This window comes from Lissotriton helveticus, chromosome 2_1 (assembly GCF_964261635.1).
Source record: "Lissotriton helveticus chromosome 2_1, aLisHel1.1, whole genome shotgun sequence".
NCBI classification, from domain to species: Eukaryota; Metazoa; Chordata; class Amphibia; order Caudata; family Salamandridae; genus Lissotriton; species Lissotriton helveticus.
This window is the reverse complement of record NC_136059.1, coordinates 187435771-187453799: the sequence shown is the minus strand read 5'-3', so window position 1 is coordinate 187453799 and position 18029 is coordinate 187435771. Positions and strand designations below refer to the sequence as shown.

General features: G+C 47.3%; 1 protein-coding gene across 1 annotated transcript in view; it reads right to left on the bottom strand.

Moving 5' to 3' along the window:
* Nucleotides 1–14909, bottom strand: part of LOC144817842 (E3 ubiquitin-protein ligase TRIM39-like) — a 158966-nt gene extending 144057 nt beyond the window's left edge. The window contains exon 1 of the mRNA XM_078674701.1: nucleotides 13697–14909. Within this exon, the coding sequence (XP_078530827.1) occupies nucleotides 13697–14110 (414 nt within the window). The 5' untranslated portion in view covers nucleotides 14111–14909. The remainder of the gene's footprint in view (nucleotides 1–13696) is intronic.
* Between the last annotated feature and the right edge of the window lie 3120 nt (nucleotides 14910–18029).

Below are 18029 nucleotides of genomic sequence, written 5' to 3'. Positions count from 1 at the left end.
TAAAGGGACATGCAATTATTGTTAACAGCCAGGTCATTTTATAAACGAATGTGCAGTTCTGAAACACAACATAGCCACTGGTAAGACTAAAGAAAGACCACGTCCGCCTAGACAAGAACAAGTTTCACAGACTTCCCAGTTACCACAGAATACACCACAGACAGTTACAGCACCGCAGCCTATAGCTGCAACACAGCATGTTACACAGCAGATGTACCAGTATGCACAGTCCGAGTATCCAGAGTACCAGCCGTATTCATGAAACAGCCTAGAGAGGGAGGTAGGCTTGCCTCTCATCGAGATTCCTGTAGATCAAGAGGGTCCCTATGTTCACAGTCAAGTATTAGGGAAAGACAGAAAGTTTCTGATTGATACAGGGGCAAGTAGGACTACTATCAGTCATGACGAGGTTCCAGGGGCTCCGCTCTCAGGCTCTAGAAATGTTTCCCTTGGATTTTCAGGAAAGCCAATTGTTAACGAGATTTCCAAACCAGTTACTCTAGAAGTAGGTCCATTGTCCCGAACTACTGACCTGCTACTCACGAAATCATGTCCAGAAAATTTGTTAGGCATTAAGACATTAAAAGAATTAGGTGCAGTTATTTGCTGCTCCCCAGAAGGAATACGTTTGTTTTTACGTGACTTTAAGGGTCACTATGTATTACGTGATTTTGATCCAAGATTATTGAATGTTCCGCAGCATCTATGGGCACAAGGTCCAACTGATGTTGGTTTTATGCAAATCACACCCCATCGTGTGACTCTCAAACCAGGTGTAGTGTTACCACGAATCAGACAGTACAGATTGCCACCTGAGGCTGTAGCAGCCTTATCCAAAATTATTGACGAGCTTACGGCTCAAGGAGTAGTTGTAGAAACTGACTCCAATGTATGTAATTCTCCTCTCATTCCAGTCATGAAACGCACTGATCCAAATGCACCTCCAGTATATCGATTAGTGATTGACCTTCGAGAACTTAATAAATGTATCATTCCCCAGTACCCAGTTGTTCCAGATATTTCTTCCCTATTGACAGCCATTGATTCTGAAGCCACATTTTTCACTGTCATAGACCTCAAGAATGCATTTTTTAGTGTCCCCATTCATCCAGACAGCCAGTACCTTTTCGGATTCTGTTTAAATGGAAGGAGCTATAAATTCACACGAGCTCCTCAAGGTTTCACAGAAAGTCCTAGCATTTACAGTCAAGCACTTAAGAGACAACTAGACAATATTCACATGCCAACTGACACTGCCCTGCTCCAATATGTCGATGATCTACTGATCACAGCCCGTTCTGAACGTGATTGTGAGCGTGCGTCACTTACAGTCCTGTATTTCCTAGCCGAGATGGGGCACAAGGTGTCCCCTTCGAAGCTTCAATTCTGTGTCCAGCAAGTGATCTACTTAGGCCACTTACTGTCCAAGAGGGGTAGGCAGTTGACACCTGACCGTATCCAGTTAATAGCGAGTCTTCCTCAGCCCAAGACCCAGAAGGAGGTACGAGCTTTTATCGGCCTCACTTCCTATTGCAGACAATGGATTCCTCTGTATGCATTCCTAGCCAAGCCACTGATACAGTTAACGACACAGGAGGCAGCCGTATCGACTGTTCTCCCTTGGACATCTGAACATACACTTGCTTTTAATGAGTTGAAGAAAGCCTTATGCCAAGCTCCTGTTCTAGCAACACCAAACTACAGTAAGCCTTTTACACTTTTTGTCACAGAACGTGAAGGTACAGCATTATCTGTTCTCACACAAGATCAAGCAGGACAATACAAGCCCTGTGCTTATTTTTCGAGCACATTAGATCCAGTAGCCCAGGCTCTGCCTGCGTGCCTCAAGTCAGTTGCAGCCACAGCACTAGCTATCAGACAAAGTGATTCCATAGTGTTAGGACATTCCCTGACAGTACAAGTTCCACACTCCGTGGAAGTTCTTTTAAACTGAACCCAGACTCAGCACTTGACCATTGCACGTTTAACAGGTTATGAATTGACACTGTTCCAGCCACACATAGAAATCAGACGCTGCAACGTTCTAAATCCTGCTACACTGTTACCGTCAGTTACTTCAAATCCTGCCACACATGACTGTGTGGAAGTAGTTAACACCATGACAAAGCCAAGACAAGACCTGACAGATATTCCATTACCAGATCCCGACCTGACACTTTATGTGGATGGTTCATGTATGAGAACAAGTACCGGAGAACTAGTAGCCGCGTATGCAGTGACTACTGACACTGACGTTATAGAGACACATCGTATTGACACCCTGTCTGCTCAAGCAGCAGAGCTAGTTGCTCTGACCCAAGCCTGCATACGTGCCAAAAACCTGAAAGTTAACATTTACACAGATTCACGTTATGCATTCGGAGTCGTACACGACTTTGGAGTGCTCTGGCAAGAAAGAGGTTTTATGACTTCACATGGAACCAAGATTCAGCATGGTCTCCTTATCCAAGCTCTGTTAGATGCAATACATTTACCAACAGCTATCGCTATCATGAAGTGCAAAGCACATACGAAAGTCACTGACATTATTTCCCAAGGTAACGATCTAGCAGATCGAACAGCCAAGTTTACAGCCCAGACTCCAGACATTCCAGTTAACGCAACACTGACAAACACTCCAGATCCGACTACATGTATGACAGTTAAGGACCCCACTCAAGATGTCATAGATATCCAGTCACATGCTACTCCCGAGGAAATCAAGAAATGGTCCGAACAAGGAGGGGTCCAGACAGATCAGGGATGGTTGACGAAGGGAAAAGCCACATGGTTTCTCCCCGACTCAATGGTTCAAGTCATTATTAATACCGCACATAGTCCTGCACATTTAGGAGAAAAAGCCATGTTAGACAGTATCCAGAACATTTGGTTCAACAAGCATTTACGTGCTGCAGCCAAGCAGAAAGTCCGTACCTGTATGATATGTTGTCAGTTCAATCCAGGTAAAAGTGTCCCGGTGGAACAAGGTGGATTCCAGCCTCCTGACCACCCTTTTGAGGTCCTCCAGATGGATTACATTCAGATGGAGCGATGTCGAGGTTTCAAGTATGTCCTTGTAGTTGTATGCGCTTTGTCCAGGTGGACAGAGGCATATCCAGTTCCAGATTACACAGCCGCGACCACTGCCAAGCAGCTGGTTCGTGAATTTTTCCCTCGTTATGGACTCCCTAGGGTCGTGTATTCAGACAACGGCCAGCCATTTTCATCCGAACTCATGAAGCACGTTTCCCTTTTGTTAGGGTACCAGTGGAAGTTCCATTGTGTACGCCATCCTGAAGCAGCCGGTCTCGTAGAGAGACATAATCAAACCTTGAAAACCCGTATTGCCAAGATCTGTCAAGAAAAAGGTGTAGACTGGTTAGTTGCCCTGCCAGTTGCTCTATTTTATATGCGCATGGTCGCACATTCCAGATCAGGTCTGTCCCCTTATGAGGTTGTATTCGGCCGCCCCCCGAACATGTGGGGTACACCTAGACCCCGAAGTATTACAGATGTTTCTAGTAATATGCTGACAGATTACCTAGCTTCCTTGATGTCTGCCCTACACTCTTGTCGTTCACAGGTTGCCGCTGCATTTCCAGACAATACTGAAGTCAAACCGCACGAGGTCCTTCCCGGCACCCTGGTCTTAATCAGGAATTTTGATCGTTCAAGTCCGCTGGAGCCTCGCTGGAAGGAGCCGAAGTTAGTCCTTCTGACCACCCGCACGGCCGTGAAGTTGGAAGGCAGAAAAGGCTGGGTGCACCTGTCTCACGTCAAGAAATTTCATGGACTAAGAACTAAAACGTTCAATGATACTTCTACAGACACTTCCGAGTCTAAAAATTGCCCTATTCTCAAGGACTGTCCCGCTATTGACTTTGACTCAAAGCCCTCCCTGTTAGAGAAAACTCCGCAGCAGGAGTATAAACAGAAACTCCGGTCTAGTAAAATAAGTCAGCCAGTTTAATTGTCTAAGTCCCCCTCGGGTGAAACGGTTAGACAGGTTTCTGACATGTATAAGATAGACCCCCATAGTGAGAGAGTTAGTCAAAACTCCATCAGATGTATTGTTATTTTATGTTTTCTTCTATTTTTGAGTTTGATGGTTACCTGCACAAGTTATGCATTGCATTTATGTTTTTCAATTTCTCATGTAAATAAGTTTTCTAATGCTACAGTAGAGCACACCTTTAGTGATCTGCCTCCTCACGAGCTATCCTATTGTCTTGCTATGCGCAATAACACATTTATCCGTATGTTACACTATTCACACCAGACCAGCAATGCCACTAATTGTTGGGTGTGTGGTCGACTCCCCCCTTTCCAGACACCGAAGGGAGTTCTGCCACTCTTTCCTTATCCGTTTTCACATAATGGTTCGTGTGGAGCATGGTCCACGTTAACGTCATCTTCAAATGATATGTCCCTTCTGAATAGTACATGTTTTCCAGACAAGCAAGGTCTCACCCATAGAACCGGGTTAGACCTAGAAAATGAAGTTTATAATTTAGGTAATTATTCTTCGAATTTTATGGTCCTGAATGTTCAGTCTGATACTACTCCAGATTTACCTGCTATTTCAGTACTACCAGTCAAAGGCGAATTATGTGTCCGAAAAAATGGTTCCGCACATGTAGGACATAGTGATTGTACTACTATTGTCAAGTATAGTGACAGTGGGAAATCTATTTTCAAAGCCTCACGTCATTCTTATTTTGTTTGTGGTCAGACCGCATATGTTCGTCTGCCCCTCGATTGGGATGGAACATGTTACATTGCCTTCCTACTGCCACCAGTTTTCCTCGCCCCATCCGATTATCATAGAAACACACATCTAGCACACATTAGACATAGAAGGGAGATTGAGTCCCCGATTGTCGATCAAACTGAAACTGCTCTAGAACAGTATACAGATTTCAATAAAGGATTCTTCTTCTTTATAGGACCTATTCAGAATAGTAAGTTAATACGTAGACTAACCAGAACCCTTGAAGCAGTAGTGAATGAGACTACTTCTGCTCTAGGTAACTTAACCGAAGAGCAATCTGCTATGCGATTTGTCGTGCTCCAAAATCGTCTCGTTCTTGACGTCATACTGGCCGATAGAGGAGGAGCATGTAGAGTCATCGGATCTAGTTGCTGCATTTTCATTCCTAATAACGCGCCGTCTGTTTATTCAGCTATAACCAGACTTCATAAAATTGCCCATCAGTTACACCAGAATCCAGGCACCTGGACATGGTCCGGTTGGCTCTGGAGTATAATTTCTGCCTGGGGATGGAAAGTATTGTCATTCCTAGGTATAGCAGTAATGATCATTTTCAGTTGCTGCCTCTGTATACAATGTGGCCCTGCGATTTGCGGCATTTGTGCTACATCTTGTATTCCTAGTCCCAAGTCCCGTCCTAGATCCCGTTCCAAGACAATTCGAGACGAGCAAATGATACTGTATGAAATGATAGATGGTATCATGAATATTGATGTTTCCTGATGGAAACGTAGTGACAAGGAGGGAATGTGGAAAAGTAAATTTTGCCATGTTCTGTGTCCCTACGTGTTCCCCATCTTATGCTATATGTGCATGATTAATATGCATATGTATTCCCTTATGATCGATTAAAGACGCAATTACAGTTGTGTCCAACTCTAGTATGCCAAGTTTCCAGTTCTCGTGAAAGCTACGAGTATTAGGCCTATGTAAAGCTATGTTGCCACGTTTCACAGTGTGCACGTTAATTCAGTAAAAGTCCCCGTTTCTAGGCCTCTAAAGGGCCCGGACACCAGATTCAGCTCCTGTCTCCTGAACCCTCGCTGAGGAGCGATACAGCCCCCACCTGTATCCCTGACCCTTCACTTACTTCATGCCTCACAGTGCCCGGCTCGGCCTGGCTCTGCCTGCCAGTCTGCCAAGAGTATGTTATGATTCTAGTTATCAGTCCAGCCCTCCTTCTCTGCATTCCTAAGCTACTGAATCACATCAATAGTTTCAGTCATGGTCTAGCCTTTACGTCTCCATGTAAGAGAAATACTGTATTAATGGTCATTTAATATTCTTCAACACGCACTACATGTAGAATAATGCATGCACCAGTCTTAGAGTCTGTTAGCCTTTACCCTGATAACTTTTGGATTCTATCAACATGTTCTCTAAACATCAGATACTAGATAGTGTTTAGGTACATGTCGCTCTGACACTCCAGACTTCAGTCTCTTCTTCTAGCACAGAAGTCATAGCCCCCAGTTCCTCCTAGTAACACGTCATTGCCAGCTTGCGCGCACCACTAGGTTAGAGGTCCCGGCTCCTTAGGTAGCCCCCTCCATGTTTCCGCCCCATTTATGACATATTCTGTTACGTTTGCATCACATGTCTATGTATACGCCCTGTTCACGCCTCTTGTTACACCTACTTTATGCCTTATCTTTCGCGACTGCTATGAACTCCACCCACTGCTACGCCTACTATACTGAATGTAATGCAATTGTTTAACTATAAATATTGTGCACTGTTATTAAAAGTTACCCTTATGCTCCCAGATCCTGCCCCCCGGCAGCTGCCATCCTATTCCCGTGCAGGTTGTCCTGTTCCTGTCCTTTATGCTGTATTAAAACCTGCAAACTCCAGCTACCTCGAATCTTGACTCTTATTTATTGAGCTATCTGTTAATTAATTATTCCGAAAAATAGATCAGGTATTTAATTATTTATTTACCACACACAGAACCCCCTCTCCTTCAGAAAACAACTAAAAACCTGGATATTCGATAAGTAACGTACCCCCCCCCCTCCCTCAAGCGCCTTGAGACCCTCTGGGTGAGTAGTGCGCTATACAAATTTCTAACTTGAACTTGAACTTGAACATGGGCCGTACTAACCCTCCCAATTCCGTCCTATTTCCTTACTTCTTCGATTTTCAAAAATTCTTGAGAAACATGTTAATAGACAGCTGACCTCTTTTGTGGAAACCCAGAATTTCCTTCATGCTTCCCAGACCGGCTTTAGGGCCAGTTTCTCTTCAGAATCAGGGGATAACCGAGATGCCAAGGCATAGATGAGGGAGAAACTGTGACACTCATCCTATTAGATCTTAGTTCTGCCTTTGATACGGTGTCCCACCATATCCTTCTGGGTGAGCTGCTGGCGCTGGGTCTTGATGGAACCCACTGGAGTGGTTTCGCTCGTTTTTTAAGGACCGATCCTCTCAGGTTTCCTCCTCCTCTGCTAGGTCAAATTGCCATGTTTTCCCTCTGGAGTCCTACAGGGCTCGGTGCTGGGCCCACTGCTATTTAACATATACATCCGATCTTTGGCAGAGGTGGTTGAATCCTCTGGGCTGCCTCTCTTCTCCTACACTGATGATACTCAGATTATTTTCTCTCTGTCGCCTGCGCAGGGATAGGGGCCCTCTGACCTGAGCTCGGGTTTGAGCAAGATTTCGCTCTGGATGCATAATAACTTGCTCAAGCTCTATGGGGGCAAAACAGAAACAGAAGTCATATGGCCAGGGACTGCCGGAGGACCCCCACCCTTCCGTTAACCAACATAACATTATTAACAGGACGTGGGGAGGCTTTCTTTGGAAGGCGGGGCGCGCAGGAGTCAAAGAGGCCGACTCCCGCCCTGCACGGCCTTTTAAACCCCTCGCAGGCCAAGCCGGATCTAACCGGCCTGGCCTTTGTTTCTCTTGTGGTTCAATCACTTTCGGGTCATACGTGCCGCCATACGTGCGGCGGGGCCGATGTCGGACCCACCTTTCAATGATTCTGGGTAAAAGACCCAATATCTGGGAACCGCGTCACTGGCCCGCTCAGCTAGGAGCTCCTCCTACTCCTTCAGGACTCGTTAAGAATCTGTGATTCATTGTGGATGAGTCACTATCCATGAATCAACAAGTGGCCAGGGTACTTAAATGGCTAAAAAAAATCCTGTTGCTGATTCCCTCCTCAGCACAGAGGACAGTGATCCAGGCCATTGTTGTTTCTAGACTGGATTACGGCAAAGGGTTGTAGTTGGGAGCTGATAAATCAACTATCCATAGATTCCAACTTGTGCAGAATGCAGCGGCCAGGCTTCTTTATCGATTACCCAAGTTTACCTCTGCCTCCAGCCTTCTTCGTGAGCTGCATTGGCGCACTGTGCCGAACCGTATCAAGTTTAAAGCATTCTGTAACATGTTTAAGGTTAAATCTGAAATTGCCCCCAAATACTTTTTGGACTTGGCCACCTCTACCACCCTTTCCGCCCCGGAGATCATCTCTACATACTTCTGTGCCACATGAAAGCCGCTCTTTCTCCTATTTAGGACACAACTGTGGAGTTTCCTTCCAGCTTCTTTGAAAGATTCAACATCCCTTCAGGCATTTCGTAGGGGTTTAAAGGCCTGGCTCCTCCAACTCGCTATTCAGATCTTTATGACTTCACCTAATTCCGCTCTGGCCCGGAAACCCCCAAGGGTAGCTGTGCGCACTACAAGTTTCTTATTAATAATATTAATAATAATAATAATAATAATAATAATAATAATAATAATGATAATATAGGGACTGTGTTTTTTTATTAAAAAGTCCTCTATTTGTTTGCATAATAAGACAATTTAGAATTTGGAAGGGACACATAAACACGCCCCTTCCAACTAAAAAGTTAAATATTTAGCAATTCGGAGACACTTTCCGAAAACCTAAAGGAATTGAGTACAAAGGAAAAAGGGTTTTAGCATTTGCAAACCCTCAGATTTACCGATTCGGAGGGTTTGCGAATGCTAAAAACCTTGGTACATCAAGCATTATCAGGTACATGCATCAAAGGATTTAGGAATCGCAAACGGTGCGATTCGCAAAAATCGGCCGTTTGCGAATCCTAAATCGCTTTTTGGGATGCATCATCTATTCCAATAGAAATCGCTATTTATTGCGACTTCTTAAAATGCGATTGCATTTAAGGAATCGCATTTTTGCGATTCCTTAAATGCAATGCATGAATGTGTAAGGAATTGCGATTTTTTAATTAGAGGGAGCAAATTAACACGAGGTTGGACCTCGTGTTAATTTGCGAAAAATCTCAAAAATGCACAAAAATGCTTTTTTTAAACTTACATGTTACACACACACATGTCCTTGGGACATGTGTGTGTGAAACTTGTACTTACAAATACATTTATGGGGTGCAGGGGGGGGTTCTTTGGACCCCCCCTGCACCCTTGAACTGCATTAACAAATTGCGATTCGCAAAAAGAAAATCGCAATTTGTAAATGCCTTCCCATTGATTCCTATGGGCCTTTTGGCCCATAGGAATCAATGGAAAGGTTTTCCTTAATTGCGATTCGCAAATTGTGAATCGCAATTAAGGAAAAATACCGATTTGCAAATAATTATGCGATTTTTTAATGCATAGGCATTTGCGATTCCTTAATAATCGCTATTAAGGAATCGCAAATGCCGAGAATGATGCATGTGGCTGTAAATGTGGTAAATTAAAGGACTGATGGGATAAGGTGAAGAATGAATGGATGACAGAAGAATGAATGAATAAGCAGGCACGGCCCGTGCAGGGCGTTATACCGGGGCGGTGACGTCAGGCGGGGGAGGGTCAGGGTGGCGGGTTGTAAAATGCGGGATATGGACCATTACAGGTAAGTACCGAGAAAAAAAAACGAATTTTGATGCCCGCGCTGTATCACATTTTGCGATGCAGCGCAGGTAACGAAATTCGTTTTTTTTTTTTTCGGTACTTACCTGTAATGGTCCATATCCTGCATTTTACAACCCCCCACCCTGACCCTCCCCCGCCTGACGTCACCGCCCCGGTATAACGCCCTGCACGGGCCGTGCCTGTGAATAAGTTAATGAATGGATGGAAGCAGTAGGGCAGGAGGATGAATGGAATAGGGTGGTGAATGAATGAACATGGATGAAGAGATGGAATAAGGTGAGGGTTGAATGAAGACAACACCATGAGGTGTGGGCGAACGGAATAAGATGGTGAATTTTTGGGCGGATGAATATAATAAGGCAGGCACGGCCCGTGCAGGGCGTTATACCGGGGCGGTGATGTCAGGCGGGGGAGGGTCAGGGTGGGGGTTGTAAAATGCGGGATATGGACCATTACAGGTAAGTACCGAAAAAACCAAAAAAAACGAATTTCGTTACCTGCGCTGCATCGCCAAATGTGATACAGCGCGGGCAACAACATTTGTTTTATTTATTTTTTTCGGTACTTACTTGTAATGGTCCATATCCCGCGTTTTACAACCCTCCACCCTGACCCTCCCCCGCCTGACGTCACCGCCCCAGTATAACGCCCTGCACGGGCCGTGCCTGGAATAAGGTGATGGATGCAGTAAGTTGATGAGCGAAAGAATGGAACAAGGTGATGAATGAATGGTCGAGAGGTGGATGGATGGAATAAAGTGATATATGAATGGATGCAGTAGGGTAATGGGTGGATAAATGTAAGAAGTCGATTGATAAATGGGTGCCTGACGGATAGATGAAACAAGTGGACGAATGGAATAAGATGGATGAATGGGCGGATGGGTGGATGAGTGGGGATGGATGGATGGAATAAAGTGATATATTAGATACAATATGGTGAGGAGTGGATGAATGGAGCATGGCGATGAATGAATGGGTGTCTGGTGGATAGATGAAATGTGATGATGTGTGGACGAATGGAAAAAGATGGATGGATGGATGAGTGGGTGGGTAGGTTGGTTGGAAGAAGGAAGGGTATGGATGGGGATGGATGGACGGGTGGATGGATGGACGTGTGGATGGGTGGGTGGGTGGGTGGATTGAGTGTATGGGTGGATGGGTGGATGGATGGATGGATGGATGGATTGATGGGTGGAAGGGTGGATGAATGGATGGTGGATGAATGGACAGGTGGATATGTGGGTGGGTGAGTGGATGGATGGGTGGGAGGACGGTAGGGAAGGTGGATGTATGGATGGAGAGGCGGGCAGATGGATGGGTGGATAGACGGACGGATGGGTGGATAGACGGACGGATGGATGGATGGAACGAGCGCCTGTGCCGCACACTGTGAGCTGGGCAGTGGTAGAAGTGGGCGGGGACGGAAGGGCACTGCGTGCCCCTACTTCTAAAAATAATTTCAGCCCGTTCCCCTACTTCCTTCTTTGAAAAAAGCATCCCAGGACGGAGAGAATAGTCCTACTAAAAACGAGAACTTTTTTTTTTCAGCTTCCAGGGGCTGCTCGCACTTCTCTGTTATACTCCAGAGGCTGCAGCAGCCCCTCCCTGAGCTTGCACAGACAGAGGGCAGGCCCATTGTCATTCCGATATCCCCTTTCGAATGACAATGCGCCCGCCCGCTGCCTGCCGTTAGCATATGCCAGTAGGTCTGCATGAGGTGTGATAAAGAGAACGGGTTTCCTTTAAACTGCCAGACCCCTTTAACTGGAGGACAACGTGTCCTCTGCGATCCTGTGGCCTTTAAGGTGTGAGGCTCTGCTCAGGGGAGAAGCCAGACAATCAAAATGCCCCGAACTTTGAACTACACTTATAATGGCAAGCAGCACATAATGAGAGTGTGATTTGCACTCCCTAAAAGAGCGGCCTTCACTGCTCCATCCAACCAAGGGAGTAGTCAGAAAATTAGAATGCCCCCCATTTTGCAGTAAACCTCTGATGCACACCAAGCAAAATAAGTAAATCTGCCCATCCTCCACTCGAAGAAGTGACGGGGACAGGAGAAGTGACGGGGACAGGAGAAGTGACGGGACAGGAGAAGGAGAAGTGAAGTGAAGGGACAGGAGAAGGAGAAATGAAGTGAAGGGACAGGAGAAGGAGAAGTGAAGGGACAGGAGAAGGAGAAGTGAAGTGAAGGGACAGGAGAAGGAGAAGTGAAGGGACAGGAGAAGGAGAAGTGACGGGGACAGGAGAAGGAGAAGTGACGGGGGCAGGAGCAGTGAATGGGGCAGAAGTGAAGGGACAGGAGAAGTGAAGGGACAGGAGAAGTGAAGGGACAGTAAAAGTGAAGGGACAGGAGACGGAGAAGTGACGGGACAGGAGACGGAGAAGTGACGGGACAGGAGAAGTGACGGGAGAAGTGACAGGACATGAGAAGTGACGGGACAGGAAAAGTGACGGGGGCAGGAGAAGTGACGGGGCAGGAGAAGTGACGGGGCAGGAGAAGTGACGGGGCAGGAGAAGTGATGGGGCAGGAGAAGTGACGGGGGCAGGAGAAGTGACGGGGACAGGAGAAGTGACGGGGACAGGAGAAGTGACGGGGACAGGAAAAGTGAAGGGACAGGAGAAGGAGAAGTGACGGGACAGGAGACGGAGAAGTGACAGGACAGGAAAAGTGAAGGGACAGGAGAAGGAGAAGTGACGGGACAGGAGACGGAGAAGTGACAGGACAGGAGAAGTGAAGGGACAGGAGAAGTGAAGGGACAGGAGAAGTGAAGGGACAGGAGAAGTGAAGGGACAGGAGAAGTGAAGGGACAGTAAAAGGGAAGGGACAGGAGATGGAGAAGTGACGGGACAGGAGACGGAGAAGTGATGGGACAGGAGAAGTGACGGGAGAAGTGCGGGACAGGAGAAGTGACGGGACAGGAAAAGTGACGGGGCAGGAGAAGTGACGGGGCAGGAGAAGTGACGGGGCAGGAGAAGTGACGGGGCAGGAGAAGGAGAAGTGACGCGGCAGAAGGAGAAGTGACGGGGCAGGAGAATGAAAAGTGACGGGACAGGAGAAGTGACGGGACAGGAGAAGTGAAGGGACAGGAGAAGTAAAGGGACAGGAGAAGTGAAGGGACAGGAGAAGTGAAGGGACAGGAGAAGTGAAGGGACAGGAGAAGGAGAAGTGAAGGGGACAGGAGAAGTGACGGGGACAGGAGAAGTGACGGGACAGGAGAAGTGAAGGGACAGGAGAAGTGACGGGGCCGGAGAAGTGACGGGGGCAGGAGAAGTGACGGGGGCAGGAGAAGTGACGAGGAGGAGAAGTGACGGGGCAGGAGCGGTGACGGGGGGAGGAGCGGTGATGGGGGCAGGAGAAGGGAGGGGGCAGGACTGTTCCCATTGGGTGCAGAATCTAGACTGATTTGCATATGGCTGGGTCCAAACTGGAATGGCATGGTGAGCAAAGAAACAATGGATTTAGGCCCAGATCTCTGTACTGGGGTGAATGTATGATATTGTTCTGCATTCAGTCGTTCTTTTTGCTATATTATGATTGAGCAGCTAGCTGGCGACATGAATATGAAGGAGCCTTTGTGGGTTTCCGTAAGTCTAGATTCTCCTGAAGAGTTCCTTTCTCTTCTGAGCCCTGCTTAACACATGTGTACAGGAGGAGCCTTGTATTCATGACCTCAATGTTTGAGACAAAAAATAATCATGGATTTCTGAACATTGAGTAAAAGCATTAAGGTAACATGTTGTTCCTGGTTATATTTCACACGCTTTACATAAACCTGTATTCCCTATGAGTGTTTGCTTTTTCCTGAATTAAACCTTAAACATGTTTATCCATTGTTTTAATTAAATAACGTTATAAGCTGTAACTGGTCAGTGAAATGCTAAACGTACGAAAAATTGGTATGTTTTGCTATTTCTAGCCACGCCCCTGACTCCGCCCACTGATTCAATCTTCGGTTATTCCCGCCCCCTGATTCTCCACCCACAGTTCCCCTACTTTTTTTTCCCCACTTCGACCACTGGAGCTGGGTGCATATCCTCTTACCTTGTACTCCAGGGCCGCCTCCTCCAGGGGCACTGCCTCGTGGGCCCGGTGCTCCTTGGCCTCTCGGCACACCACGCAGATGGCCGTCTCCTCCTTCCTACAGAAGAGCCGCAGCTTCTCGCGGTGGAGCCCGCACTCCCCCTCCACCCGCAGCTGCGCCGCCTGCTGGCTGAAGTCCCTGGCGATCTGCACAATGTTGGCCAGCTGCCGGTTGGAGCTCAGGGCACCCTTGGGTGACGCCTTCCGGCACTCGGGGCAGGGAAAGTTTGAGGTCAATCCTGCCCAGCATCCGGCGATGCAGGGCCGGCAGAAGTTATGGCCACACTGCGTGGTCACCGGGTCCGTGTAGTAGTCCAGACAGATGGCGCACCGGGTCTCTTCCATCAGGTGCTCCACGGGGTTTGCTTCAGCCATGGCCCGGCACGGAGCGGGGCACAACGCGGGGCAGACCGGAGCACGCAGCTGGGCAGGGAGTAGGGCAGAAAGTCGGACAGAGAGGGAGACAGGGAGAAAGAAACTAAGACTGGGACAGAGAGCCGGGCAGGGAGACAGGGAGAAAGAACTAAAATTGGGACAGAGAGCCGGGCAGGGAGATCAGGGAGGGAGACAGGGGGAAAGAAACTAAGTCTGGGGCAGAGAGCTGGGCAGGGAGATCAGAGAGCCGGGCACGGAGCGGGGCAGGGAGTGGGGCAGAAAGCCGTAGAGAGAGTCGGGTAGGGAGCTGGACAGAGGGCACCCTAGGCAGAAGTGTGGAACAGCAGAGAGCGGGCCGGAGGAAGCAAAGAGCAGGCTGAAGGGAAGCCCTGAACGCGAGGGCAGCCGGGCAGGATGCGGGGCAGACAGCAGGACAGCGAGCCGGGCAGAGATCAGCGAAGAGAGCCGGCGAAGTCATCCAGGTTTTGAGTTTCGATTTCGTTTCCTCAGAAGGCGCGAGCAGAGGAGGCAGGGAGTGGAACTCACATTCACAGCCCAGCCCTATTTCTTTTTTTTTTTTTTTTTTCAAAAAGTTTTTATTGACTTGAATAGAAAAGTTTCGCATATACATTGTATACATTGTATACATTTGTATTTCTTGGGCTTCACATGTGTGTTGCTCGGTGGTAGCAAGCAAGAGAGAGAGAAAGAAAGAAGAAAGAGAGAGAGGGGGGGGGTTATCGTTTCAGATATTCGTCTAGGGCTGCCCACATGTCCTCTTTGGCTGTGTGCCAGCCCTATTTCAAGCGTGTCCAAAGTATGTGTTTAAAAAGACCATGAATCACTCTAATGACGTATTATATTTAAGTTACTTATTATATTCAAGTTTTTTTTTTATAACAGGCGACAGAGTGAAGACAAACGTGACATAAAACTGATTGCACAGATACAAAAAAAGTTCATACTGATAGAGAAATTGTTAGTAGAGATGTCAGGTGCTTTAAAGATGATCATTCGCATAAATAGCTTATATGGAAGCTTAGAGCGCGTTTCATCGCACGGAGGGAAGAAACAACAAAACTTGAACGTAGGCTGCAGTCTCCTATTAGAAGTAAACTGTTCCATGTGCAGTTGCATACTTGTCAACTTTTTGGCACCAAATAGAAGTAGGCGTTTCCACGTTTTAAAACCACTAATAGGCACGAATAGGAAATCTCTAGAAACATGACACGACCTCTGGCCTCATGGTGACATCACAGCAAATCAGTTGATTTCTAACGGACATTGATCAAAGGAAAGAGCATGTTGTTTCCGGCTGAGATAGCATCACGACAAATAAGCATTGGCAAAGCCAACAGGTTGCGACAATCTGAGAGCTATTGGCATTGTCAATGTCGGTGTTTTTTAGACTAGTTTGTAAACATGCTTCCGACACGGTGTAGAATAAATTCCTTTACTAGTAAAACGGATATGCAGACAACACACCAGAAATACAGTCGCGGTGCATCGTAGTAGGCAGCTGGGCAGGAACTAACAACGGCCACCCAACTGCAATAGGAACCTCACAATGCTTGCGTGAAAGGGGTGCTGGTGCGAGGGGACATGGGACAGGAACCTAGGGGGCTCAAGGCTAAGGGAAAGGCAAAGGTAATTATCAACACAACACACCTCCTTCCCAAGGAGGGAAAAGGGGAGAAGGACATGGGCATCTGCAGACATTTTTCTAGGGGGTGCTAACCTGGCAAACAAAGGGGCGTGGCTAATGTTAATCAATAGGGGCGGGGCTAAAATGGCAGACAATCAGGATCGGGAAAATGCTCAGGGCAAGCTGTGAAAGAAAAAGTGGTGAATTCTGCATTTGAAACTGGACAACAATTAGAGCACACTTATGAACCCAAATATAACCCTATTTCAAAAGGGAGGGAGAAGGAGGATACGGCTAGGTTCAACCTCCTTAGTTTAAACTACTACTAAGAAATCTTTCTTTTCTCAATAGGCACACCCAAGGTCTGGGGAAAGCCTAAAAGTTTTTCTTCTGGCTAGGTTCCCACGATCCATTACCTATGGATTTATGTGTTGTACCCTAATATAACCCCCCTGGCCTTTAAAACTCCTACATTCCCTGATCCCTAAAATTAGACCCCTAGCACCCCAAAACCCATAACTCATACCTGCCCTGACCCTTAAAATTGTCCCCCTGGCACCCCAAAACCCATACCTGCCCTGAACCCTAAAATGTCACCCCCTTGCAACCCAAAACCCATATCCACCCTGAACCCTAAAATTACCCCCCTGGTACCCTAAAACCCATACCCACCCTGAACCCTAAAATTACCCCCGCCCCCAAAAACTCATAGCTGCCCTGTACCCTAACATTACCCCTGGCACCCCAAAACCCATATCCACCCTGAACCCTAACATTTCCCCTGGCACCCCAAACCCATACCCGCCCTGAACCCTAAACTTACCCCTGGCACCCCAAAACTCATACCCACCTTGAACCCTAAAATTATCACTGCCACCCCAAAACCCATACCCACCCTGAACCCTAAAATTACCCCGCTGGCATCCCAAAAGCCGAACGCTAGGGCGCAGATTTACAAGCCCATTGAGCCTTTTTTGCGTCACTTTAACACAGGAAAAGTGACGCAAAAGTGGCCCAAGGGGCTTGTAAATCTGCCCCTACAAGCTTACACTACATTTGCATATTCGGAGGGGACTGTCCTCCTTGACGTTTCCATGCATGTAAGTCTAAAACACCGTAACCTAGATATCCAGCCAGAGGGTAATGCTGGTGATGCTGTAGAATGCATTAAAGTTACTGGAATTTACATAAAAACTGCTGCCTGCTCTTCTGATACTATTCAGTGGAGTCGGGCTGATCAGCAGCACTGTCGTCCTGGCATCCAGCCCCTCCCGAAGGTCTCACTTTCTAGATAGGTGTGGGTCAAATGTCTCCTGGATTCTCCTTGCCTGGGCCTCCTCTGCTTCTCGATCGGTGCCCTTGGATGCAAAAAGAGACAGATCCATGGCCCTATTCACCATTTAGCTGGTGAGCAGCACCGTGGATGTGTATTCCATACAAGTGCACAGACAGCAGGGTGAAAGGGATGGCAGTGCAGGTGACACTTTGTAAAGTAATTCCTGCTGGGGTCATAGCCCAGGTTGTGCTGTCTGTGCACTAGTATGGAATACACATCTATACAAGTGCACAGACCGCAAACCCTGGGCTATGATGCAAGCAGAAATTCCTATACAAAAGAAAAGGGTCACCTGCACTGGCCATCCCTTTCCCCCTGCTGTGCACATCTTCCCACTCCCACCCCATGACGAGGCAGCTAGAAGTGGTGATTTGTCATTCTGAGGGGTGTGAATGTTATAAGAATGTGAGTGTCTGTCTAAGACAGCTTCCCGGCACAGCACACACACACACAGCCGCATCCGGGTACTTCACACAGGTCTTTAAAAGACCATTTACTTGGTAATGAGGCTTTGTTGTGTTTTCACCCCTACTTAGAGACCCTGCATCTCCACTCTGCACATGGCTTTGGCTGAATGAATTAGCCCCCCTCCAGAAATTTGAGGGAGACGAATTGACGTGAGGTTTAAAAGAGGGGTGAACGAGGGATTGAAGACGCAGAGTGGTGACCGTGATGGGGCAGACATTGAATGCAGTTTCCTTTTCAAATGGGTTTATTGTACAAATCTAATTTTACAGACTCGTAGACAGCAAATGCTGCTGCCTTTCCATGGCGTCTGAAAGTTTTTTCTGGAAGTTGGGTCGACGAGCTGATTGGGTTCTTTTCTTCCTTCATGTGGTGGTGATGAGTGGGTTGCAGGGTGCCTGCACTTGTCGCCTCTGTAATTGGTAGCCCCCTGCTTCCATCTGAACGCCGAGGATCACCGTCTCCCCCCCCAA